The sequence below is a fragment of the Stenella coeruleoalba genome (genome assembly GCF_951394435.1).
Source record: "Stenella coeruleoalba genome assembly, chromosome: 10".
Lineage (NCBI taxonomy): Eukaryota > Metazoa > Chordata > Mammalia > Artiodactyla > Delphinidae > Stenella > Stenella coeruleoalba.
This window is the reverse complement of record NC_137156.1, coordinates 38,426,089-38,453,874: the sequence shown is the minus strand read 5'-3', so window position 1 is coordinate 38,453,874 and position 27,786 is coordinate 38,426,089. Positions and strand designations below refer to the sequence as shown.

Below are 27,786 nucleotides of genomic sequence, written 5' to 3'. Positions count from 1 at the left end.
GGACCAGGGCTTGAACCCAGGTTCCCTGCACTGGCAGGCAGATCCTTAACCACTGTGCCACCAGGGAAGTCCCTGGTGCAGTGTTTTGATCCACTCCAGGGTGTGCATATGCTTCACCCAATGTTAGACTAATAGCATCTAGTCAATTCCTTGACCTGAGTTAAAATTCAGCTTCTTGATTCGTGGTTTATTTAAAGAATTCTTAAGACATCAAGAGGGTATTTAAGAAACATCAACCAAGGAAAAAAAAAATAACCTTGGCGTCCAAAGTACTCTTTATCACTCCATTGGAATCGTCCTGTGCAATCTTGAGGTACACGTGGTCTCTAAGGAGGAAAACAATAACAATAGCCGCATACTCCTATGCAGCATGTTTTTGATGGCAGATCTTTCTTACACATCCACCTATTTGTTCTTGACAGTGAACCCACTGAGGTGAGTACTGCAGGTTGTGGATCCTGGATCTCCTTTCACAGAGGAGAAGCATAGTGATGACTCCAGAACATACAGCCTCAAGAGGTCTGCAGAGAAGTAATTTGCCTCTGGCTCATGGATGATTTTTTTTTTTTTTTTTTTTGGGTGCAGTACGCGGGCCTCTCACTGTTGTGGCCTCTCCCGTTGCGGAGCACAGGCTCCGGACGCACAGGCTCAGCAGCCATGGCTCAGGGGCCCAGTCACTCCGCGGCATGTGGCATCCTCCCAGACTGGGGCACGAACCCGTGTCCCCTGCATCGGCAGGCAGACTCTCAACCACTGCGCCACCAGGGAAGCCCGATTTTTTTTTTTTTAATATTTCCAGATGCTTTTTTTTAAAAAAGAATCTTTATTGGGGTATAATTGCTTTACTGGCTCATAGATTTTTGACGTGTAGATTTTTGCGTTGCATTGCCTCAGTTTTGTTTTCTTTGATTTGGGCTCTTGTTTTTTTTGTTTGTTTGTTTTGCGGTACGCGGGCCTCTCACTGTTGTGGTCTCTCCTGTGGCGGAGCACAGGCTCCGGACGCGCAGGCTCAGCGGCCATGGCTCACAGGCCTAGCCGCTCCGCGGCATGTGGGGTCTTCCCGGACCGGGGCACGAACCCGTGTCCCCTGCATCGGCAGACGGACTCTCAACCACTGCGCCACCAGGGAAGCCCTCTTGTTCATTTTTGATTGTTCATTCAGTACTTTTACTTTGGGGATTGACAAAAGCCAACAAAACAACCTTTTCCAGTGATTAATAAAAATAATATGCTCATTGTAGAAAACATGAATAATTCAGAGAATTATAAAAATTAAATTTATCACCTATAATTCCATAGCCCAGAGATAAGCAATGTTAACATTTTGATGCATTTTATTCCTGGTCTTTTCTGTGCATATACTTTCTAAGAAATATAGAGATCATAAAAAATATATAATTTTGGTTCAATTTTCACTTTATTGAGATCATTTTCTAGTGTTATTAAATAGCCTTCAAGATGTGATTTTCGTTAAGCAGTATAGCATTCCATCCGGTGGCTGAAACATAATATATCTCATCATTTGCGATTTCTAGATGTTTATATTGTTTGTAGTTTTTTTTTTTTTTTTTTGCGGTACGTGGGCCCCTCACTGTCGTGGCCTCTACCGCTGCGGAGCACAGGCTCTGGACACGCAAGCTTCACGGCCATGTCTCACAGGCCCAGCTGCTCCGCGGCATGTGGGATCCTCCCACACCGGGGCACGAACCCACGTCCCCTGCATCAGCAGGCGGACTCTCAACCACTGCGCCACCAGGGAAGCCCTTGTTTGTAGTTTTTAACCAAAATAAATAATACTATTATAAACTGTTTTAGGTCACCTTTGTTTGATTCAATGATTATTTTCTTATGGTCAGAAATTATGAATCATTTTCAGGCTCATGGTGTGTATGTTGCCAGATTGTTTTCCAGAAGGTGGTACAACATACACCCCCACCTGCAGTATTAGAGAGCTGGTCTCACTACACCTTAGTTAGCACCAAAGAGGATGCATCTTTAAATCTTTACTGATTTAGTGGGTGGAGAATGGTATCTTGTTTCCTTCATGTTTTTTTTTTTTTTGCGGTACGTGGGCCTCTCACTGTTGTGGCCTCTCCTGTTGCGGAGCACAGGCTCCGGACGCGCAGGCTCAGTGGCCATGGCTCATGGGCCTAGCCGCTCCACGGCATGTGGGATCTTCCCGGACCGGGGCACGAACCCGTGTCCCCTGCATCGGCAGGCGGACTCTCAACCACTGCGCCACCAGGGAAGCCCTCCTTTACGTTTGAACTGTTACTTCTTGTAATCTTATGTTATCTCCTGCATCCTCAGTGATAGTGTGATATATTTTCCTTTCCTTTGTGTGAGACTAGTGTTTGAAAATATGCCTCAGTGATACCTGTTTTGGTGTTAATAATAGGGACTTTCCGATGAGCTGTATGAGTTACGAGTCTGTATTTATCAATGTTAGGAACAATTATCTTTCAGAATAACTATTGGACATATCTAGGGAGATGGGATGGGTATTAGACCACCCACCTCTACCCAAAGGGAAGAAACATCTCTCGGAAATGGGGGAACTTCAGCTCTTCCAGCAGAGCCTTGTTTTTAGTCTAGAGTTGCCCTGCCTTGCTGAGGGAAACAGGCATTTTAATGATGTTTTTACGCCTCGCATTCCAGTCCTCAGGGATGCTAATTAAGACTGAATTAGAAATGTCCCAACTACCTAGTCCCCTGGAACCAGAATAAGGGCCCCCAGCCCTTAAGGAGTTCACAGAGAGGAAAAGTTCAGGGGGATTTCCCTGGCGGTACAGTGGTTAAGACTCCACACTTCCACTGCAGGGGGCACCGGCTCGATCCCTGGTCAGGGAACTAAGATCCCGCAATCCACATGGTGCAGCCAAAAAAAAAAAAAGAAGAGGAAAAGTGCAGGAAAGTAGGAAAGGTCTACATCAGTGGTCCCCAGCCTTTTTGGCACCAGGGACTGGTTTCATGGAAGACAGTTTTTCCATTGACTGGGGGGCGGCGTGGGGAGATGGTTTCGGGATGATTCAAGCGCATTACATTTATTGTGCACTTTATTTCTATTATTCAGTCACGTACTGTCTCCACGATTTTTTTGCTGTATTCTATGCTATTATTTATTAAATACATTTGAAAAAATAAACTTGTATATACTCAGTTAATTTATTTTTAAAATAAACCTTATTAGTTCCCTAAGTGGAAAACCAGTATCATTTGCCAAAAATAGAAAGTAACCTTAAAAATAAATACAGTGAAACACAAAACAATCTTATTAATTAAATTCTAAGCCAGATTCTGTTCTTACAAAATGTTGATCCTGAGACTGCCCTCACTTTGTTAAAAAATAGTTGTAAAGACAGAGTGGCAGCGAACTCAGATCTCTCCTCAAGGGCAGCAGGACTTCAACAGAATAAAAAGGGAACAACTTGTTCATTTTGGAACTCAGTGTTCGTAATACATGTGGGCTACCTAAAATTGTCTCTTGTTCTACCAGTAGCTGATGTCCTGCTTTAAAAAATAGTTTAGGTCATGTTGTCATAACAGATTAACTGTGAAATTTCAGTGGATTGACACAACAAAGGCTTATTTCTCACTCACACCACCTATCCAGAGTAGAGTCAGGTGCGTGTGGTGGGCAGGCTCTGCTCCACGTGGTCACTCTGTTATCCAGGCTGAGGGAGGCGCCACCATCTGGAGTTGTCATGATGGAAGAAAGCTTACAGAGAACTCACACCTGTTCTTTTATACTTTGGCTCCGAAGGGACTGCCTCACTTCTCTCCTTAGCCCATTGGCCAGAACTAGCGTCACCTAAGTGCAGGGGGGCTGGAAAGTATAGAGGAGCACATGGAATATTTGGAGAGTGTTGCTGTCCTTGTTTTGTCTGGCTCTGCAGCATAGAGGTGGTCTGGATGCATCAGATGAGGAATGGAAATGGATATTTTTTGTTTGAAGAAGGTAATGATTGTGCGTGAGATAGTTTATAATACTGTTAATATTAAGCAAGTGAAGATGGTCAGGTGTTTCAGACCATTCCTTCGTAACGGTGTCTCCTTTCTTAAAGCTTCATTAAAGAGCGGTCAAAAGTCAGCACGGTTCCTCTGAAGAATAAGAAGGCCTCCAGTTTTCATGAGTTTGCCCGGAACACCAGTGATGCTTGGGACATTGGCGATGACGAGGAAGAGGACTTTTCCTCCCCTTCTTTCCAAACTCTGAACTCAAAAGTTGCTTTGGCAACTGCTGCCCAAGTGCTAGAAAACCACAGCAAGCTGAGAGTGAGACCAGAACGGTCCCAGTCCACGACATCTGAAGTTCCTGCCAGCCACAAGGTTATAAAGTCCAGCAGTGACGCCCAGCTGTCCAGAAATTCCAGTAAGTCTGTCCAGCTCCTCTCCTTAGGCTCAGCCTCTTCAGCAGAGTGCATTTTAAATAAAAACAGGTTTTTTTAGGGCCTCCCTCAGATCTTCCACTGGGTGATAAATAGGCGAGCTCAAGCCTGAGGGACATCAGTGAGCCTAACTGGTCCTGAGCTGTACTTACTCCTCCCACCTGGATGGCTGCCTGGCCCTGCGACCCGGGGTTTCACTTCCTGACACCTGAGTGTTGCCTGCCATTCTCTTCTTCCTTTACCTGTGGTGGGGTCCAAAACTTCTGTGGTTTGGTTGCTTCACATTGCTTTAGGCCTGCTCAGGTTGAAGACTATTGACTATATGTAGTTACAGTTGTTAGTGGCCGAATTTCACAAATGTTTGGCACTGTTGGTTGACTTCCTCAGCTGTGGGGAACAGCACTAGCATAGGTTGTCTTTTTCCTGTTCCTGAGGGACGGAGTCCCTGTGTCACGGCTCCCTGCCCACCAGGTTGGGTGGGGCGGGAGGATATACCCTTTCTTTTCAGGAAACTGGCAGCAGTAACTGGTTGAGATGATGGTGACTTTATCAGATGTTTGGGGATGCCTGGTGTACTCTTTTAAATATCCATTGCTGTATTTAATGTTGCCCTGAAGGGTTTTATGGAAGCCAGTTATTCTGAGCTGGAGGGGGAAGTACCCTCAAGCTAGTGAAAGTTAAAACAGCTGACTGGTAAAGGATGAAAAGAAAGTAGAATGCCAGAGCCCTGGCGCGTGTCCTGGCTCATGTTCTAAGAGAACTTCTTTTACAGGTTCAGACTAAGGTTGTGGTCAGGAAATTAGGCTGAAAGGCCTTTAAAATCATTCCATAGTCACTTTCCGTGGCTGATTCGGGCCCCAGCTTGAACCTTCAATGACGTGCCCAGGACAGGCATTCAGTGTCCACTGACCGGGTGGCCGCAGCTACAGGCTGTGGCAGTGTCTTCACACATGATTGAGGGTCTTCACAGGGTCCCAGTGTGAGGGAAGGCCCCACCACCATCCCTAATGAGCTGCCCTTGTGCAGCCAGGACTGCCCAGACCATTCCTGTTACGAGGTTCCCTCCTGGGAGCATCTGTCTGTCAGTCACTGATTCCGAAAGTGCGCGCTGGTCTGAGCTCTGCAGCGTGTGGTCTGCGTTTCCTAGGCCCCGCGTTACGCTAGGCATCCAAGCCAAGTACTCCGTGGCACTTGTTTCTGTAAACCTTCTTGTCATGCCGGTTGATGAGTATTTACTGTTTTATTCTTGTTGTGACTACTACTTTTTAAGGCCCTAATATGTAAAGAATATGAAACAGTCATGAAAGGACAGTCAGAACTTAAAACTGAGTTTCATTTGGGGTAGTAAAATAAATAAGGGTTTTGGAGTCAGGCAGACCTAAGGTGGTATCTCAGCTCTCTCTTGCAAATTACTTCACCTCTCTGAGCTACAGTTTCCTAATCTCTAAAATAGCGATAAATTCCTACCATATGTTGTAAGCATCAAATGAGAGGTCATATGTAACTGTGACGAGCATAATGCCTTAATAAGCATTCAATAAATATTAGTCCTATACTGCTCATTTCTCCTACCTACCATCTAGTTTAGAAGTGTCTAGAACTGGACGCAGAGTTCAGCTTGAGTCTGTGTTCCTGTTATTTCAATTAGAGAAATGTGATTGGCTGGTGAGAAATATGCGAGCACAGAGGAACCTGCCTTAGGCCAGAGCCTCTCACCTGTGTGCAGAGCACAACTAGTGGGCCAAGAACAGGTGAGAGTTGTGCCAGAGGTATTGACCCTCTCAGCCCTTGGGGCAGCTGGCTAGGGCTGGGGCTTCGGGAGAGCAGCCACCTCCTTTCATTGCGGTGTGCTTTACAGTGTCATTTTCTCTGTGCTCTGTGACGTGGAGAAGGAAGGCAAGCACTGCCTTTGACTGCGTTGCCCCAAAACTTGCTATTAGGCGCCAAGAAAAGTTCCAGGTTGGGGTACAAAGAAAACAATTGATTTTCCTCTGAAGTCACAAAAAAATGTTGTCAAATTTGCTACCGCAGCTGGAGTCTCTGTTTGCACATAAGGTGCCTTGGTATGTATGATAAAAACGCAGCCCTTCCTCTGGGCGGATGAATGGAGCACAGCTGGGTTTCCATCCCCTGGCCGCTCCACACCGAGCACCTTCAGGCAGCGCACAAACCATGAAGCCGCAGCTCTGGTGGAGGAGACCAGTGCTCAACAGTCAGGTTTAAGGTTTCTCAGAATCTGTGCTCTTCACACAGCTTGTTCTCTTTCTCTTTCAAATTATCTCAGGTGATACATGCCTGAGGAACCCACTCCACAAACAGCAGTCACTCCCTCTCCGACCCATCATCCCCCTTGTTGCCCGGATCTCGGACCAGAACGCTTCTGGGGCACCCCCGATGACTGTCCGGGAGAAAACCCGCCTAGAAAAATTCCGTCAGCTTCTCTCCAGCCACAACACCGACTTAGGTGAGTCCCCGTGAGCCCTGGGCCAAAGCTAGGACCTCTTGGTGACTGGAATTCTCAGAGACCTGGAAGCTATTGCTCTTTATTCTTCCTTCTTTTACTTTTCCAGCATCTCCTGATCTGGTGCCCATTGAAGTGACATGCAGGTATTAAGTCAGAAATATGTTACTAGGAATTAGGGACCAAATTAGGTGGGACTGGATTCTGTGGCCTGTAGCTATTCTGGCTTTGGTCTCCCCTACCTCCAGGTGATTCTTACTGAAATCCACACCTACTGGCCTTTCTCTTCCCCTCTAACTCTAATCTCTGAGCTGACTGGATCACTGCTGCAGAGCACTTTGCTGCTCAGGGCTGTGTTTTGGGCTTTTTCCCTGTGCTTGTCGGTAGCTGGTGGCGGTGGTGGCAGCGGCAGTGGTGGCGGTGGCGATGGCAATCGTCCTACTGGAACGGTGGGAGGCACCAGGCAGCGCTGGCCGAGGCTTGTCTTAGGGCATCTGTGGGAAGGGCTAAACCCAACAAAGCCTTTATCTATTTGCAGATGAACTGAGGAAGTGTAGCTGGCCAGGGGTTCCCAGGGAGGTTCGGCCTGTAACCTGGAGACTCCTGTCGGTGAGTTCTACCCACTGTGTAGAGAAGCGTGAGCCTCACACAGCCCTTCTTACCTGCTGAGGTTAGTCTGGTCACATAAGTCTTGCACCGTAGACTTCTCTAGTCCTACCGGATGTGACAGACCTGTGGGACCGTAGTCCTATTGCTTTGCATAAAGAAACACATTCTTGAGAGTTTATTCCCACACATGTAGAAGAGCACACGTTTGTGCCTATAGTCCTGATCTCGCCTTCTCAGCACCAAGGAGGAAGAATACAGTGAGGCTGGGTGAGCCAGTACTTGTTTGAACAGGCTCCCACATTCCCTGGGCTTCCCTCCTTTTTCAGTAGGAATAACCAAGGTGGTTAAACCCACTTTGCAACTGTGAAGAGTTGATAAACGGGCCTCCCTCAGAAGCCTGCCCTAGTCCCACTTTCACTAAGTAACGGAGCACTGTGCCTGTCACTGTGATACGAACACTTTGACTTCCTGAGCCTGTAAAATTCATTCATTCGTTCAATAAATCCTATAAGGATTTATTGAGGGCCTGCTGTTCGCCAGGCATGGTGCCAGGTGCTGTGAGGATATAGGGAAGTGAAGACGGCACAGCCCCTGCTCTCCAGGCGCTTGCTCGCTCGCTCGCTATGGAATGTATCCCTTAGCTGCCTGCAAGAGGATGGCTCTCTCCTGACTGCCCCCACCCCCAGTCTTGCAGCCGTGTAATCATTGCCCCAGCTTCTTCTAAGTTTGAATGCTATCAGAAGTAGATGTGGTGAGAATGGAAGGGGAACAGGAGATGTAAGAATTGAGAGTGGGATCTAGACCAGGGATAAGAATGTAAGTTGGCCTGGAGCTGGGGCCAGGAGGGGGGCTGCTGCCAGCAGTTCTGTGTCTGGACGTTGCAGCTGCTGTGTTGCAGATTCCATTCAGGTTCCTAAGCTGGTAATTCTGAATGTTACCGTAGAAAAGAATGTGTAACCGGCACCGACTCACGTGGCACACCACTGAGATATGCCACAGAGGTGGCCACCTCCCCGTGACCCTGGGAAGGTTTGCCTCGTGCACACGCAGCCCCAGGAGGTCCTGACTCAGGTCCAGTTCCCTCCTACTGACCTACATTCGCTTCTCTCCTGTGCCAGCTCCGGAGCTCCGCAGTGCTCCAGTAGTACCTGCTCCTAGCGCAGTGCAGGGGGTGCAGGGGTAAATAACCCTGGCTGGCCGTGCTTCATCTGCCCACATGTGCATCTCATTGAATGAGGAGAGGGCAAACACTGGGTGGCCAGAACCAAGATGGGATTTACGCTTGTGTCTTGGCAGCTTTCTTTTGGTTCCTTTGATAGTTTCCAAGCCACTGCTCAGGCTATAATAAAAAGTAAGGATTCATCCAACCAGTGCCTGTCCCCATCTGACTAGCAGTCCTCTCTACAGGGCTATCTCCCAGCAAACACCGAGAGGAGGAAGTTGACCTTGCAGCGGAAGCGGGAGGAGTATTTTGGCTTCATTGAACAGTATTATGACTCTCGAAATGAGGAACATCACCAGGATACCTACAGACAGGTACAGTCATTGCCTGCTGCCCTTTTGCTCACTAGTCATAATCTTAAGGTGTGGCTCCTGGAAGTGCTCTTGGGGTGCGAGTTTTCCAAGTCTTCAGGCTACAGTGTGCTGGTTAGGAATTAAATTTATTCCCAGAACTACTTCCCCTCTTTCTAATTCAGTAGCTCTTATCTTAGCCATTTAAATAGATAGATTCTGGGGGGTTCTGGTCAGTGGCAGTGCTTCTCTGACTTTAATGTGCGTACACATCATCTAGGATTATGATAAAATCCCAACTAGGGATTATGGTAAAATGCAGATTCTAATTCAGGAGGCCTGGGGTGAGACCTTCACTTCTAATGAGCTCCCAGGTGATGCCACCTGCTGCTGGTCCACAGACCACACAGAGAGTAGTAAGGGTTATGGGACACAAGCTGAAAGATGAGTTCACTCTGTGGTCCATCCCTCTGGACTGTGACATCAGTGTGTCCTTCTGGCAGCTGCAGTGCCTCTTTAGCAACCATGTTTGTCTGTCTGCAGGAGCCATAGCCCTCAGCAGCCTTAGCAGGGGGTGTTCTATCGTTGCGCATAGTGGTCCCCACAGCCTGCAGAAAGGTGGAGGGTGTGAAGGGGAGTCTCGTGGTTGCAGAGGGGAAAATACTGGGGGAGGCAACTGTCTACAACAAGCTCCAAGAATTGAAGTAGCCTCTGCGGCTATTGACACAGTCCTTAGGATTGTTAGACATTTGGGAAATCCCGAAGCCAAAACCAATCATCATGACTTCTTTGGTAACAGAAGTCAGAACTTTCAGTGCCAGTTATTAAAGGCCAGCTCCGTCTAGTTCTCTATCCTGGCATGTTTTTGCAGCTTTCAGAGCTCTTTTACTTCTTGGGAACTGTTGAGTAAGAATCTGAAAGAGCCATACACATTTTGATCATACCTGTTAAATAAGTACCAGCCCAGAGTAAAACAGATTCCAGACAATAGGAAAAAAGCGGGTGATTCTCTTAAGTTGTGAAGCCTATTGCTGTTTGGTGTAAGTGGTTTATTTGGGAAGGTTTCCTCACTTTCAAAAAGCTATTGCTGTCATGGGAATGTATTCCAGATGCACAGGTAGGTAGGTTTAACTAGACTATTTTTGTATGTCAGTCAATTCTTTCTAAAGGTAAATTGTGCTCTTACTCTTACTCCCTTGATTTCCGGTTCCTAAGAAAATAACTTCTCAAAAGAACAAACTGGCATTTGTGTTTTTGGATACGGCTTCTCTTTTTCAGATTCACATCGACATTCCAAGGACGAATCCTCTCATTCCATTGTTCCAGCAACCACTTGTACAGGAGGTGAGGGAAGTGCTCAACATTCTCAGTCCTCCTCCCCCCATCCTTCTGTGGCACCGTCTGTGTGGATGTGTGCCTAGCCCTCCCTCTAGGCTTGGGCAGGTTTAAGGCTAATCGTGATCGTACCTTGTGTTCCCAAAGGAGCTTTGGTCCTTTCAGAGCACTTTCTTATGCATTCTCATTCAATCCTCATAACAAACCTGTGGGCTGAGTAGCACTTTGAGAGGCTAAGGGACTTGCCTAGCATCTTGAGTCTACCTGGTGACAGAATGAAGACAGAAACTACACCCTAGAATTCCTTGTCCTGTGTTTGCTCTGCTTTACCTAGCTGGTAGTGGTGTGTATGTGTGTGTGTGTAGAAAACATACGTAACAAAATTTACCATTTTACCATTTTAACCATTTTTAAGTGTACAGTTCGGTGACATTAAGTACATTCATATTGTTGTTCAACCATTACCACAATCCATCTCTACAACTTTTTTTCATCTTCCCAAACTGAAGCTCTGTACACATGAAACAATAACTTTCCATCCCCCAGCAACTGTCATTCTACTTTCTGTGTCTATGAATTTGACTATTCCAGGTACCTCAAATAAGTGGGATCATACAGTATTTGTCCTTTTGTGACTGGCTTGTTTCACTTAGCATAATATCTTCAAGGTTCATCCATGTTGTAGCATGTGTCAGAATTTCCTTCCTTTTTATTTTTATTTATTTATTTTCTTGACCGCACCGCGCAGCATGTGGGATCCTAGTTCCCCAACCAGGGATCGAACCTGTGCCCCCTGCATAGGAAGCACAGAGTCTTAACCACTGGACCACCAGGGAAGTCCCCTTCCTTCCTTTTTTTTTTGGTGGTATGCGGGCCTCACACTGTTGTGGCCTCTCCCCTTGCAGAGCACAGGTTCCGGACGCGCAGACTCAGCGGCCATGGCTCACGGGCCCAGCCGCTCCGCGGCATGTGGGATCTTCCCGGACCGGGGCACGAACCCCTGTCCCCTGCATCGACAGGCGGACTCTCAACCACTGCGCCACCAGGGAAGCCCCCCTTCCTTCCTTTTTAAGACTGAATGATATTCCATTATATTTATATAAGACGTATTGTTGATCTGCCATCTGTCAGTGGACACTTGAGTTGCTTCCACCTTTGGGGTATTGTGAGTAATGCTGCTGTGAACGTGGGTGTGCAAATATCTGAGTCCCTGTTTTAAATTCTTTCGGGTACCTACCCAGAAGTCAATTAGTAGTGATATGTTGAGACCTAACAAGTTGGCAAAGCACATGAAAGGTTTCAGTGGGACTGTTAATCTTTTGACCAAGCAGTAAGTATTGATATAAACTCCTGAAGATTAGGGATTTCCTTTGCAGCTTCATAGTAGCTAGGATACTGGATGTAAGTGCTCTTTGAATTATATTTTCACTCATCCTCATAATAGAGAAAACGTGATAAAAAATGCTCAAAATAATTTCTGTTTGACTTTAGATTATACTCATAATTCCGTTTAAATATAGATGTGTCTACTGATGGGATCCCTCATAACTTACCACTAGCATAAAGAAGATTTTGAGGGTGACACCATTATTTTACCTGTAAGAGTCAGCTCAAAGGAAGCTGAAAGCCGCCCGGGATCCCTTTGTGTCTCCCGTTCAGTTTCCCATGGCTCAGCCCTGCTTATTCCTCATTTTAACTTGAAGATGTTCCGATTCTTCTCTCTTGCCTGTGCATGGTTACTTTAAATTTGGAGAGAGGGAAAGTAGTTTATTTAAAAGGCTTCTCCTAGTAGTGGAACCTGCCTACAGAGAAAGAAATTCAAACTGTAGTCTTCCCAATGTTTTTTGAATCACCTTTCCATCTAGCAGACTGTAGTTATCATAAACAGAATAAATTAAGTAACATTGAGTATTGAAAAACTCGTTTTATAAACCTAAAGATACTTGAGAATTGACTATAGTAAGTGAGAATTACCCACACTAGTAGAAGAGGTGTCTCAGAGGTAGACAAGATTGTCCCAGGCTTTTTCTGTAGGGAAGATTCCATGGTCTCCCCTGGTAACCAGGCTTGGTGCTCATCTATTTCCATCTCTTTGGCATTTTCACTTGTACAGTGTGAGTACAGTGTCTGCACTGTCCCATCCTTACTAGAGAGGGATTATTGCAGGTCTCCTGATTCTGAATGGCTAGCTTCCCTGCGCTTGGCCATTGTTTAAGCCAGTCACCAGGGATTTGTGTATTCACAAGGAGCTGATAGTGTGAAGTAGAAGCTGTGATAAGTCCTTCAGAAGGATTGATCTGGAAGAGCTTTTAACAGAGACATCCAGACAGACACAGGCCACAGGAGGTGTGAGGAGACAGAGTGGAGCAGTGAACTCTTGAGATCTTCCTGGTGGGTCTAGCTTGAGCCACAGTTTCAAGGGAGGGAGGAGGGTATTTAGCAGCAAGGAATGTAAGAGGGGTCCCATTGGAGTGTTGGGCCTAACACAAATGAGGACGCCGCACCCTTTGCTCAGCCCCGGGGAGCAAGTGGGCCCATCTAGTGGAGGCAGAGGCCAACTCCTTCCAGGCTGGGCTTTGCTCTCACTGCCTGCGAGGGCAGGGGTGTTGACGGTGGGAGTATTTCTTGGCTGTCTCTGCCAGCTGGAAGGCAGACTCAACACAAGGGCTGGGAAACATCCTTTATTGTGTCTAGATTCTCCACGTCTCTCCTACACTGGCTAACCAACTCCAAAACCATACGACCACTTCCTTTTTACTTTTCCCCATGGGAGGTTTTTTTTCCCTTGCACCTGACCTCCGAGAGGGCCTCTTCAATTTGCCTGCAGAGCTGACTGACTCTGGGCTCTGCAGAGCCAGGTGCTGTGGAGGCCCCAAATCTCCTGTCCCTCCACATGTAGTCATTACCACCTCTGTCATCCCTCTGGTGTGGTTCAGAGACCTGAGGCAGCCCAGTCAAAGCCTGTCTAAGGAATGTATTGGGCCCAGGAGTTGTGGTCAGCAGGATGAAGCCAGGGGATGAGTGTCAGCAAGCTGAGAGAAGACAGGGGAAAAGCTCCAAGGGCATAGTGAAAACAGAGAGGAGTGTAACAGAGTGCGACAGGGCCGGACTCTGTAAAAGGACCATAAAGATCTTTTTAGGGACATCCCTGGTGGTCCAGTGGTTAGGACTCCGTGCTTCCACTTCAGGGGGCACGGATTCGATCCCTGGTTGGGGAATTAAGATCCTGCGTGCTGTGCAGTGCGGCCAAAAAAAGATTTTTTCTTTCTCCCCAGTCTAGTCCTCTGGCCTCTTGTGGCTAATGTACTTAACCCCAGAGGCTTTCCCCATGGAGGCCCTGGCTGACATCTCTGTTCTCAAGTTCCTGGCTGGAGGAGTCCATAGGATTTGATTTATTTGACTTCCTGTCCCCAGTAAACGTCTGGGTTGCATCCTGATATGTGAAATGACTTCCTGCATTTAGAGTCTGTCACTGGTTCCTAGTCAAGCTGGGTTAGAACTAAATCCAGATCTAGATCTCCTTCCGTCTCAGCAGGGAGAAAGGGGAGTGTGGTAAAGAAGGCATTTCCTCTTTAAATCCTGTAATGACCGAAAGAGATTTAGAAAATGTATCAGAACTTAGATATTCTGATATCTTGCTCCTGGAAATAGAGAAACAGCATCTACAAATGAGCATGGTGGCCTGAATTAATGACATCCACAGCAAACCTTTTTCTAAGCCATTTGTGTCACTCTCCTTTACGTTTCCCAATTTTATATCACGTTGGCTAAATACTGAAAAGAGAAAGGGCAAGAAGCACCTACCCCTGTTTAAAAACAGTTAGTGTCTTAGAAACTTTATATTTGTAGACTGCCTTTGTCCACAATATTTTAAAATTTTTTCTACAAATTCTGTAGCAATGCTGAGTTAAATTGTGAGGTAGGTAAATGGAGGGAGGGAGAGTATCCCCGTGATTTAACATCATGTTGTCTTTTTTTCTCATTTTCCTAGATCTTCGAAAGAATTCTATTTATTTGGGCCATCCGACACCCTGCCAGTGGGTATGTCCAAGGAATTAATGACCTGGTCACTCCGTTCTTTGTCGTCTTCCTCTCAGAATATGTCGGTAAGAAGCATGAGTACCAAGTTGAACAAGCTATTGCTCTTTCTTATCTGTGGTCTGTTTGTTTTTCCCAAGAGTGCAGCCAGTGGGCACGTCTTGCTGAAAAAAAAGATAGTGGCTTTAGAATACACAGCTAAACCTCTTTTAACAGCAGCTGCAGCAGCAGCCAGGAATTTCTCTCTCGAGATGGTCGCAGATCTCACCTAAGAAGACCTTTGCCAAAGAATGACCAAATTGATATATTTATGTTCTGCCATAAACAGATGGTTTGATGGTTTGACTGAGGTTCCTTTTGGATTATTTTGAACTTGTCTCAAATGCAGGCCCTCATCTGTGAAAGCTGGAATTTTAGATTATACATTAGGCCTTCACACTTCAGTTCGCATGCTGTATCTTAGGAGCAGGATGTGGACATATAGAGCAGGAAAGGTGCCAGAATCCAGCTCACACTGGAGGTAATGGAATGGGCCAAGGAGAGCTCTGGGACCTTGGTTTCTCCTCCTCTTTCTTCACCTCTTACCCCACTGGGTTCTTGTCACTTTGAATAGAGTGATTCGCTGTCACGGCAGCAGTTAGGTTTTCTTACAGCTCCAGCCACCTGCTCCGGCCAGGCCTAAATCAGGCAGAGTCTTAAAAGGCATCGAGGATCCTCCACTTTTTTGGTTTCCTCAGTCACTTGTGCTTCAAGACTCATAGGAAAACCTATCTGTCATGGCCTGGTGCTTTGTTCTCTTAGTCAAAGAGAAGTTCAGGTGGGAACAAGAACATTGAAAAGGATTTTAGAAAACTATCCGTCTACTCCCCTCATTTCACGGATGGATTGTGAGATTCCCTGCCTCCTTATTAGTGGCAGGGCTAGGACCAGAACCCTCTTCTTCAGACTCTGAGGGCGGTGGGTTATTCTTTTCATAGAAAGCCATTGCAGGGGGTAGGATGGTAATGAGAAGGGGACTGGAGTGGAGCCCCTTGGAGGGGGAGGGCATAAGAAATGTCTCACTTGATCCTTCCCATTCAGGTTTTCTGGTGGGACTCAAAGGCGTGGTGTTTTGGTCTTTCATGTGGCAGCCTTTTTAATTTTTCATTACTCAAAACGTAAGGCAACCTAATGATGCCATTCCTTGTTCCCCTTAAGTGACAGCAGCCAGGGCAGAACTGGGAGTAAGGGTGGAAGGTCACACTCTTGTCCACTCTGTCCAGTGACCCTAAGCAAAAGCACATAAATAAAGCTTTTGCTGGAGAACTTTCATTTTCCCCTCACATTAATAGGTCAGTTTTCAGAGGCACCTTAATTCTGTGTGGTTTAACCTTATTAAAGAGTGGTGCAGCTGGTCTGTTGGGATTTGGGGGTTGATTCTTGCAGTAGTACTTTTCTGAAATGGTATTCAAGGATGAGCCTAGGAAGGTATTAATCCATTCATTAATCTACATTTGAGGTCTGAACGCTGGCATTGCCAGTTTTTATGCCAATTAAGGGAAATCCTCAGCACCTGCAGTTCTAATTGGATATTAACTATCTTGTTAGCTGTCATTTATATTTTGTACCAAATTTTCCTTTACCTTCTATAGGCGCCCATCCCATTGCTACCATCAGCCGCACCAAGCACTGTGCCTTTCTCTTTTGTTTTTTAATAAATTTATTTATTTATTTTTGGCTGCATTGGGTCTTTGTTGCTGTGCACGGGCTTTTTCTAGTTGCAATGAGCAGGGGCTACTTTTCGTTGTGGTGCGTGGGCTTCTCATTGTGGTGGCTTCTCTTGTTGCGGAGCACGGGCTCTAGGCCTGTGGGCTTCAGTAGTTGTGGCTCATGGGCTCAGTAGTCGTGGTTCGAGGGCTCTAGAGCGCAGGCTCAGTAGTTGTGGCGCACGGGCTTAGTTGCTCTGCGACATGTGGGAGCTTCCCAGACCAGGGCTCAAACCTGTGTCCCCTGCATTGGCAGGCAGATTCTTAACCACTGCACCACCAGGGAAGTCCACTCTGCCTTTCTTTGATAGATATGACTGCATTCTGATCTGGGTGTTTGGTTTGTCAGTCTCACCTGCTGACCAGTGAAACCATTGCTGACCCACAGCGTTTACACAGTGAAGCATGGGCTTCTCTGCCCCTCCTCAGCAAGGAAGCCTTTCTTGGCAAGGCTGTACTCAGTTTCACCTCTGCAGCAGACTTCAGATGGGTATTTGGTACCTCCTCCTAGAACTAGGAAGGCGGGGCCCATTCTTTTTTTACAAAAACTTTTCAGTTTCAAGCATATGTACAAGTAGAAAAAATAATACCATAAATCCTTATATACCTGTCATGCAACTTCATAACTCTGTCCATTCTTCACCCACTCATCTTTGTGAGTAAGCAAATCTCACTGTCAAGCACCATATAATTTCATCCATAAATATTTCCATATGTACCTTTCGAAGATAATGATTAAAGAAACTCACAGCTGTAATGCAATTATTACATCTAAAAAGTTATAATAGGTCCTTAATATAATCTAATATATAACACTATTCGAATTTTCTTGATTCCCGTAAATATATTTAACAGTTTGTTTGAATCAGGGTTCAAATCAGGTCCACACATTCTACTAATTGGTTGATATGTCTCTTAAGTCTCTCTTAATCTATCAGTTCCCATCCATGTCTCTTTTCCTTAGGCGTTTGTACCTTTAACCCTTATTTTTCCAGTTATCAAACTAGGACTTGCCAGGCCAACCTGTAATATAACCCTGATTTTTTAAAGCACTTTACCATTTGCAAAGTACTTTGACTTACCTGATTTCATTTAGTAGCCCCCAATATCTCTTTAAGGTAGATGTGTCAACCTTATTTTAAATGAGCTTTCCAAACTCAAACCTAGGTCTTTTGATATGACTGCATTCTGATCTGGGTGTTTGGTTTGTCAGTCTCACTTGCTGACCAGTGAAACCATTGCTGATTTCATTTAGTAGCCCCCAATATCTCTTTAAGGTAGATGTATCAACCTTTTTGTGTGTGTGTGTGTGTGTGTGTGTGTGTGTGTGTGTGTGTGTGTGTGGTATGCAGGCCTCTCACTGTCGTGGCCTCTCCCGTTGCGGAGCACAGGCTCTGGATGCGCAGGCTCAGCGGCCATGGCTCACGGGCCTAGCCGCTCTGCAGCATGTGGGATCTTCCCGGACCGGGGCACGAACCCGTGTCCCCTGCATCAGCAGGCGGACTCTCAACCACTTGCACCACCAGGGAAGCCCTGTATCAATCTATTTTAAATGAGCTTCCCAAACTCAAACCTAGGTCTTTGACCTAAATACTTGTGCTTTTTATAAGAATTGGTGGTATCTCAACTTAGAGGTAGCACCAACTTAGAGATTGGTGGTATCTCAACTTAGTGGCTCCCTCTTCTCCATTCCCTGCTCCAAAGCAGGCAGCACATTTCTTATTGCTCCTTTTCTTAAAAAAAAAAAAAAAAAATACAGTAGAGGTACATACTCATTTTAAAAAATCAAGGACTTCCCCGGTGGCGCAGTGGTTAAGAATCCACCCGCCAATGCAGGGGACACGGGTTCGAGCCCTGGTCTGGGAAGATTCCACATGCTGCGGAGCAGCTAAGCCTGTGTGCCACAACTACTGAGCCTGCGCTCTAGAGCCCGTGAGCCACAACTACTGAACCCACATGCCACAATTACTGAAGCCCGCGTGCCTAGAGCCTGTGCTCCGCAACGAAGAGAAGCCACTGCACTGAGAAGCCCGCACACCACAACAAAGAGCAGCCCTCGCTCGCCGCAACTAGAGAAAGCCCGCGCACAGCAACGAAGACCCAACGCAGCCAAAAATAAACAAGTAATTAAATAAATTTATTAAAAAAAATAAAAACAATATAGAATTTTTATTACCTCACTGCTACCCGCCCCATCACCAGAGATAACTACTGTTGACCTCTTGGTGTGTATTTTTCCAGTCCTTTTCCTGTGTGCGGACAGAGCTGCATATATTATTTTTCTTTGTTGTATCCAGAAAACTGGGATCAAACTTATCCATACTTTTCTCTATCTTGCTTGTTTTCATTTACAAATATCTGGCCAGCTTTCCAAATTTGGACATATGGATCTACCTCATCACTTTCAGCAATTACTTTCATCAAATTTTACTATAGTAAACAATTCTTTTATAATAGGACATTTAAATAATCTACAATTTTTAGCTATTATAAGGAACATTTCAATGAGTATCCTTGTACATATTTTCTTATGCATTCGTGTTAAAATACATGTTTCCCTGAAAGAGAGCCCATAGAACGGAAATTACTAGTCCTAAAAGCGTGCCAAATAGGTACCACTCCAAAATTACACTGTGAAAAGGTTTACAGCAGTTTATACTCCAACCACTAATGTTTGGGTGCACTCTTCACATCCTTAGCAAAACTGGGTATTTTAGTCTAACTGTGTTTCACCAATTTGGCAAATAAACCATGGTTTGTCTTTCAATTTTTATTTCCACTTGCTCTTCAGTGAGGTGGTTTATCTTTTCTTTTGTGTATTAGCATTTGTTTCTTTTGTCATCTGCTTGTTCAGATCTTTCATCCAGTCTATGGCCATACCACCCTGAATGTGTCCGATCTCGTCTGATCTCGGAAGCTAAGCAGGGTTGGGCCTGGTTAGTACCTGGATGGGAGACCGCCTGGGAATACCGGGTGCTGTAGGCTTAAAAGAAAAAAAATTCTTTTATCCAGTTTTATCGTTTTTTTAAAAATAACTTTATTTATTTATTTTTGGCTGTGTTGGGTCTTCGTTACTGTGCACGCGCTTTCTCTAGTTGCGGCGATCGGGGGCTACTCTTCGTTGCGGTGTGTGGGCTTCTCATTGCGGTGGCTTCTCTTGTTGAGGAGCACGGGTTCTAGGTGCACAGGCTTCAGTAGTTGCAGCACATGGGCTCAGCAGTTGCCACGCCTGGACTCTAGGGCGTGTGGGCTTCGGTAGTTGTGGCACGTGGGCTCAGTAATTGTAGTTCGTGGGCTCTAGAGTGCAGGCTCAGTAGTTGTGGTGCACGGGCTTAGTCGCTCTGTGGCATGTGGGGTCTTCCCAGACCAAATCAAACCCATGTCCCCTGCATTGGCAGGCGGAGTTTTAACCATTGCACCACCAGGGAAGTCCTATCCAGTTTTTTCTATTGGACTGTTGGTCTTGTTTTGTAAGAGCTTTGTGTGGATTAGATATATTCATTTTTCATCTGCTATGTGTTAAAAATATTAGGTCAAACCACATGAAATTGCTAATATTCAACGATTTTTGCCGCATCCCTCCATGGGAATTTTATATAGTTCAAGCTAATTCTTTTTTTTCCCTCCCAGACCATCATTTGTCTTTTCAAATTTGTTTATTGTGTCTCCTAATGTAGCACTTCCTAATTTTTATGTGGTCAAATCTGTCCGTTCGACAGGTATTTATTGAGCTCCTCCTATGTGCCAGAGGGTAGAGTGACTAAGATAACAGATGTGGGCCCTGCCCTTACGGAGCCTCCCATCTAGTGCAGGGGTTAAGGGGCTCACAAAAAATTAAACAAGTCATTGCAAAGTGTGAGAAGGACATGAAGGAAATACCTCCTCCTTTATGGTTTTTAGATTCGGTATATTGCTTAGGAAGTCTTTCCCCACCCCAATATTATAAGAATATTCTTCCATGTGTTCTTCTAATATGTTTGTGGTTTTGATTTTACATTTAGCTTTTTAAATTCCATTAGTAAATTATTTTCCTGTACAGTGGGGGCTGAGATTTAAAGTTACTGTTCCAACTGGATAGTTCATTTTTTCAACACTATTTATAAATAGTACATCCTTTCTTCACTCATGTGAGATCCCTTTTCATAATATAATATAAATTTCTTTATTTATATGGTTTACTTATTTCTGTTCCATTTATCTCCATTTCTATGCATGTACCAACAGCTTGGATTTTTGACCTTTGTAGTGTGTTTTATTATTATTTCAGGGCCAGTCTCTTTCATCATCCTTTGGTAAAAATTGTCTTGGCTCTTCTTCCAGGTCAACTTTAGAATCAACTTGCCAAATTCAGGATGTAGGGAACCCTTCCGAATTTTTATTGGAGGTGCAGTAAATTTACAAATTAGTTTGTTGGGGTATTTTTTTCTTTTTTTGATAGCAGCTTTGTTGAGATGGCATTCATATACCATACAATTCACCCATTTAAAGTGTACAATTCAGTGGTTTTCAGTATATTTATAGAATTGTGTAACCATCAGCACAGTCAATTTTAGAATATTTTCATCAGCCCAAAAAGAAACGCTGTACCCCTTAGCCATCACTCCCAAGCCCTTGCACCCCCCCCCCCCCCCCCGTTCCTAGGCAACCATTAATCTACTCTCTGTCTCTATGGATTTGCCTTTTCTGGACATTTCATAAAAATGGTCATTCCTTTTCATGGTCAAATAAATATTCCATTGTATGAATATACCACATTTTATTTGTCTGTTCATCGGTTGCTGGGTATAAATTAAGCTTCAAAGAAACAAGGCATACAGACTTTCCTCCAGCCTCAAGGCCTTTCCTGAACATAGATTCAACATTGTTTGTGGCCTTCAAGAATAGTTCTCTTGTCTGAGTAATAATGCTGCTTTTCTTCCCTTCTCTAATAGTGCCATATCCTAGTAAGGCAGCTACTGTGCGAGGTGTGTTGTCATGACCTCTCTGATATGACTCTCCCTACCACAGGAGGCCTCAGGTATCCTTCACCCATGGAACAGGCCAGGCAGTTGCCCTCATCATCCCAGGCAGGTATCATCAGGCAGCCTTAGCCCACCGCCCCATCTTACTGAGCTGTAGCATGGAGGATGTGTCCTAGTAGAGCTGTGGGATCCACATGCCACCAGAACACTGTTTGGCCTCTCTCCTATCTCCTCCCCTGTCTCTTCTTTATTACTTTTATAAATTGGTACCTGAGCTGGCTTCATGCTTTGTGTCATGTTTGTTGTAAAATAGTTGAAAACGGGGGGAACCAGTGACTCTCCTCTGAGTTGCTAGAGGATTTTTCTGTAGCTGGCTTAGCCCCCCAGTAGCCTGTTTATCTGCTGAAACCAGCTACTCACATAGAAGTGGGTCCTCTGTGGATAAGCCAGCTATGTCTGGGTCCAGAGGTGACAATGCTGGAGGGTCACCCCTGGGGAGATACAGTCTCTGGACTGTGACCCCTGAGATGGTGGAATGCCTTTAGACTCTCATCTCCAAAACCTTTTGGACTTAGATGACATTATTGATCTAGCTTGGAATGTATTAAGGTCAAATGTAATCGATGATGTGGCCATCACCAAATTAAGCTGCGTAACAGCAACTGTTTAAGTGATGCAAATGAGGAAATTGTATAGAAAAGTGGGGCTCATGACATGTCCTGTTTTCAGAAGAAGAGTGGTGCCTGGTGATTTCTTTCGTTACAAAATGAAACACTGTCAAATAACTCTCCCTCTTCTCCTCTGCATGAAGTAGTACAGCAGGATTTTCATTTCAGGTTTTACTTAGAAGCATGACAGCAGTAGAACTCCCAGAAGGGAAGTCTTTCCCATACCTCTGACTCGTGTTCCCTGCGTGACATTTACACTTAGATATGTCATAAATGACCAGTTAGGATTAGCTTGTCTGCACTGACAGGGAACCAATACCTTAAGCAGGAGAGAAAAGCTTACTTCTCTCACATTAAAAGTCAGGAGGTAAGTAGTCTGGGGCTCCATGGTATCAGGGATCCAGCCTCCTCTCTCTGTCGTCCTGCCATTCTCAGCGTGTGTTTTTGTACTCATGATCCAAGATAGCTGCTTGTGCTCTAGCCATCACATCTATATTCCAGCCAGTGTGGAGGGGGAAAGGAAGAAAGGCATACTCCTTCTGTTGAAGGACACTTCCCAAGTACATGACACTTGGTTTTGAATCTCTCTTGTCTGAACTTAGTCTTATGGCCATTCCCATCTGCAAGTGAGCCTGGAAAACACAGTCTGTATCCCAGGTGGCCAGTACCCTTATGGGTCCTTTCACCAAGGAGGAGTGGGTTATAGTTATTTATGTATAGTGACAATCTTTGCTATCCCTAGGCTCCTCAGACTCAGTGTTTGACTAACTCCTCTCCATACCCAGCCACCCTTTTCTCTCAGTTGCCAGCATTTCCGGTCACTTAAGTCAGAAATGCTAAGACTTGTTTGTAATTCTTTTTTCTCATTCTTTTTTTTTTTTTAAAGGAGATGTTGGGAGTAGGAGTTTATTAATTAATTAATTTATTTTTGCTGTGTTGGGTCTTCGTTTCTGTGCGAGGGCTTTCTCTAGTTGCGGCAAGCGGGAGCCACTCCTCATTGCAGTGCGCGGGCCTCTCACTATCCCAGCCTCTCCTGTTGCGGAGCACAGGCTCCAGACGCGCAGGCTCAGTAGTTGTGGCTCACGGGCCCAGTTGCTCCGCGGCATGTGGGATCCTCCCAGACCAGGGCTCAAACCCGTGTCCCCCGCATTAGCAGGCAGACTCTCAACCACTGCGTCACCAGGGAAGCCCTTTTTTCTCATTCTTGCATATCCAATCAGTTACAGAGCTCTGATGATTTCATGTCCTAAATATTTCTTGAATCTGCTTCCCCCTCTATTCCTCCTGTGACTACCCTAGCTTAGCCCTGGATTGCTGAAATGGCCAAGTGTGTTTTCCCATCTCTGGTTTTTGTCCCGTTCTTCCCATCTTTCACACCATTTAAACACAGACTTGTCAGTGCAGCTCCTTTGCTTAAAACCCTTCACTAGCGTCCTATCACCTACAGTTAAAATGTCCACATTCTCAGGAGTTCCCTGGTGCCCTAGTGGTTAGGATTCTGGGCTTTCACTGCCATGGCCCGGGTTCAATCCCTGGTCGGGGAACTGAGATCCTGCAAGCCACACAGCACAGCCAAAAAAAAAAGTCCAGATTCTCTAGCTTGTGCAAGGCCCTGTGTGCTCTACCTCCTGCCTCACCTCTTAAACTCAGAAATCCAAAATTGACAGTTTTAATCTAAAGCCTTGTCCTGTACCACCTCTTTATCCCCTGGGCTAGTCCTTTTGCATCCTTTAAGACACCCCTACTTCCTGGAAGCCTGCCCTGAGACTTCTTCCCTACCCCCACCACCCCAGTGGTACTCTTTCCATAACCCTGTGCATTTCCCCTTTGTAGGACTTTACCACACCAATTATTGTGTTTCTCTCCTACCCTCTCCCACCAGACTGTATGGTTCTTTGAGGCCAGAGACTATTTTAAACATATTTATATTCCCAGTGCTTTTATTTTGGTGTCCAAAATAGGCATTCCATACATGTCTAGATGAATGAAAGAATGAAAATTTCATAACGTTGCTAGATATTCAGGAAATAGTGCAGCTTTGCTGGGCTTGGCCACTGGAGGGCAGTGAATTACAGTATTCTGCTACTATGCTGAGATAGTCAAAAGTTCTCTCTCGTAAGGGATGGAGATGGAGTTCCATCACTCATTCAGCAAATACTTATTGAGGAACTACACCGTGCCAGGCGCTGCTCTAGGCACTGGGGATACGACCATAAACAAAGTGGACGAAAATCCCTGCCTTTCACTTCTAGGTATTTATACAAGGAAAATGAAAGCGTATAGTACCCCAAAGCCTGCATAGGAATATTCATAACAACTGTATTAATATAGACAAAAATTGGAAACAACCCAAATATCTGTTAATAGGAGAATGGATGGTCACACAATGGAATATTACTCAGCCATAAAAAAGAATGAACTACTGATAAAAGCAAGAACATGGAAGAAATCATCTCAAAAACCATTATGTTGAACAAAAGAAGCCAGATACCGAAAAAGTATACATTGTATGTATGATTCCATTTAAATGGAGTTCATAAATAATCTACAGTGATAGAAATCAGAACGATGGTCGACTCTTGGTGGGACATTGATTAGGAAGAGGCAAGAAGAGACTTTATAGGGTGTTGGAAATGTTCTCTCTTTGGACTGGGGCACTTTTTTTTTTTTTTTGCTGTACGCGGGCCTCTCACTGTTGTGGCCTCTCCCATTGTGGAGCACAGGCTCCGGACGTGCAGGCTCAGCAGCCATGGCTCACAGGCCCAGCCGCTCCATGGCATGTGGGATCTTCCCGGACCGGGGCACGAACCCGTGTCCCCTGCATCGGCAGGCGGACTCTCAACCACTGCTCCACCAGGGAAGCCCTGGGGCACTTTTCTACACGGATGTATACATGTGTCAAAACAGAACCGTGAGCTTATGTGTAGTCTAATGTATGTAAATTATATGTAAAACTAAATCTCTTCCACTGAGTGTAAATTCTGATGAGCAGAAACTGACAATAAATAGAAAAATCAGTAAGGTATTTGTCACCTCGACCGAGCTAAGTGCTACGCAGGAGAACAGAGGAGGAAAGAAGGACACAGTTGTGCCCTGTTGGCAAGAGTGGGAACAGGAGCAGGTTTTAATCAGGGTAGTGAGCTGGGGTCACACTGAGAAGACGATGTTTGAGCAAAGTCCTGAAGGAGGAGAGGGGGTGAACCATGCAGTTAATTTTTGGTAGTTAACACTCAGATTTTCAGAGGAAAGGAGTTGTTGTTAATAACTCCCCACATGCCCAGGTACCGTGGCCCCTGTTGCCGTGTCTTGCTCCTGGGCTGCTGTGGATTATACTCCAGCTCCGTGCTCTTAGATCCTGGGAGGCTTCATTGTCCATCTCACACCCGACTCTGCCCTGCCGATCCTGTTCCTCCCCACCTGGCAAGGTGTGGAGGCCAAAGATGAATCTGGACAGACTTCCGTAGTCTTTCATTGTCTTAAGAGGACGTTCCTTTTATTCCTTTTAAAATGTAAATTTCGTATTGAAGTATAACATACACTTTTTAAAGTACATATGTCATTACATGCACAGCTCAATAAATTTCCCCTAAATAACCAGCACCCAAGTGGAACATTTCCAGCGCTGCAGAAGTTCCCTTGTGTTCCCTTCCAGGCCCTCCCCTCGCCCCCACAAGGGTAACTATTTTACTGACTTCTAACACCTCGATTAGTTTTGCCTGTCTCTAAACTTTATATAAATTGAATCATAGAGTAAGGATATCCCTTTGCATTTTCATGCTACTGGTTTGGAGGGAACTGGGAGTGAGACCGATGCTGAATTTTTAGCGCTCACCCTGTTTGGAACTTTACCCCTTTCTTCAAGGTGCCTCCTGGCCCCGTCTTCATAGATGCAGCAGCCTCATATGTGATAGTTGAGACATATGAGACTCTTTCCAGCAACAGACATGTATGTGGAGACGCCCAGTCAGAGTGCTGAGCTGAGCTGCTTTCAGCGGACAGTTGAGAGCAATGTGAGCATTTGGTGGGATGTCCAGTGCTGGATTTTCTCCCCTGTAGGAGGTAAGCTCTCCAAGGGCGAGTTGTAGCTTGTCATCTCCGGCACTGTAGGGCCCGGCCTGCTCTCTCCCTGGTGGTAAACCAAGTGACACATGCATGCTCACTTGCTCTCTCTCTCATCTGACCCCCCCAAAAATGAGAAATTATAACAGAGGAGAAATTGAGGTAGCCAACATAGTCAAGATGTTTGAGCCTAGATGAGGAGCCTCTGGCACAGGGGACCTTGGACTCCCTACAGCCTGTTGACATACACAGTGTCTTGGTGACATGCTGCCTGGCTCTGTGGGTAGTCTTTGGACAGGTCCTAGAAGGTGAAGTGTGTGCTGGACCTGGCCCCTCCCTTGCCCCATAACCTGAATACTCATATAGTTCAGGTTCATGTAATCTGAGGTCATAGCCAGCAGTCACTTGTGTTTGTTAAATAAAAGTAAAAGTAATCCAGGAACCTCAGGAAAGTAGAGACAGTTTAGTGATATGGTTTTTTTTTTTGCGGTACGCAGGCCTCTCACTGCCGTGGCCTCTCCCATTGTGGAGCACAGGCTCTGGACGCGTCGGCTCAGCGGCCATGGCTCACGGGCCCAGGCGCTCCGCGGCATGTGGGATCTTCCCGGACCGGGGCACGAACCCGTGTCCCCTGCATCAGCAGGCGGACTCTCAACCACTGCGCCACCAGGGAAGCCCCTATGTTGGTTTTTAAAATTAATTTTAGCCAGGCTGCCCCACGCTGAGTAGTGGACAGCCAGAGATCATTTTGAGTTAATATTTACCTTTTAGTCACTGCCCTGATTGACAGGCACAGCGTCGGGAAGGGCTCCATGGTCAGCTGCTTCTCTGTGTCTTGGAAACAGCACATCTCCTCTCATTCAGTCTGGAATACGGTCCTCATGAAGCAGAAAAGCCCGGCATGGGTCTCTGCTCTTTAGGAACCTCAGAAGAAGTCTTTCCTCTAACCTCCTCCCTGTCCTCAATGCCCTTTCTTTGTTAGGTGGTTTGACTTTTCTGGGTTTAACCAAGGGGCCCCTCTGCTTTTTTTTTTTTTTTTTAAATATTTATTTATTTATTTGGCTGCGTTGGGTCTTCGCTGCTGCGCGGGCTTTGTCTAGTTGGCGGCGAGCGGGGGCTACTCTTCATTGCGGTGCGCGGGCTTCTTATTGCGGTGGCTTCTCGTTGCGGAGCACGGGCTCTAGGCATGTGGGCCTCAGTAGTTGTGGCATGTGGGCTCAGTAGTTGTGGCTTGCAGGCTCTAGAGTGCAGGCTCAGTAGTAGTGGTGCATGGGCTTAGTTGCTCCACGGCATGTGGGATCTTCCTGGACCAGCGATCGAACCCACGTCCCCTGCATTGGCAGGCGGATTCTTAACCACTGCACCACCAGGGAAGTCCCGGGGCCCCTCTACTTTGTACATGCTCAGCTGTGGTGGCCTTGTCTCAGCTGCTGCTATCAAATACTTGACTGAAAATACCAGATGAGTAACACCCAACAATAAGTTTCTATAGCACTTGAACCACTTAAAAATTATTACATACAGGTGACCAGATGAATTCCTTGACACTTTTCTTAAAACTGTGTTTCTTTTTCTTTTTTTTAATATATATATATTTTTAACTTTTTATTTTTGGCTGCGTTGGGTCTTCGCTGCTGCACAGGCTTTCTTCTAGTTGCGGTGAGTGGGGGCTACTCTTCGTGGCGGTGCGCGGGCTTCTCGTTGCGGTGGCTTCTCCTGTTGCAGAGCACGGGCTCTAGGCGCACGGGCTTCAGTAGTTGTGGCGTGCAGGCTCAGTAGTTGTGGCTCACGGGTTCTAGAACACAGGCTCAGTAGCTGTGGCGCACGGGCTTAATTGCTCCACGGCATGTGGGATCTTCCCGGACCAGGGCTCAAACCCATGTCCCATGGATTGGCAGGCAGATTCTTAATCACTGCGCCACCAGGGAAGCCCCAAACTGTGTTTTTCTGGATGAAATGTTTAACTTTTATTTTATGAAGTTCTTTAGATGTATAGCTGAAAAGATTTTT

General features: G+C 45.8%; 1 protein-coding gene across 1 annotated transcript in view; it reads left to right on the top strand.

Moving 5' to 3' along the window:
• The window catches only part of TBC1D22B (TBC1 domain family member 22B), a 65,421-nt gene that overhangs the window by 16,694 nt on the left and 20,941 nt on the right, over positions 1-27,786 (top strand). The window contains exons 3-8 of the mRNA XM_079933264.1: positions 4,065-4,372; positions 6,673-6,852; positions 7,388-7,458; positions 8,866-8,994; positions 10,249-10,314; positions 14,297-14,411. Of these exons, the coding sequence (XP_079789390.1) occupies positions 4,065-4,372; positions 6,673-6,852; positions 7,388-7,458; positions 8,866-8,994; positions 10,249-10,314; positions 14,297-14,411 (869 nt within the window). The remainder of the gene's footprint in view (positions 1-4,064; positions 4,373-6,672; positions 6,853-7,387; positions 7,459-8,865; positions 8,995-10,248; positions 10,315-14,296; positions 14,412-27,786) is intronic.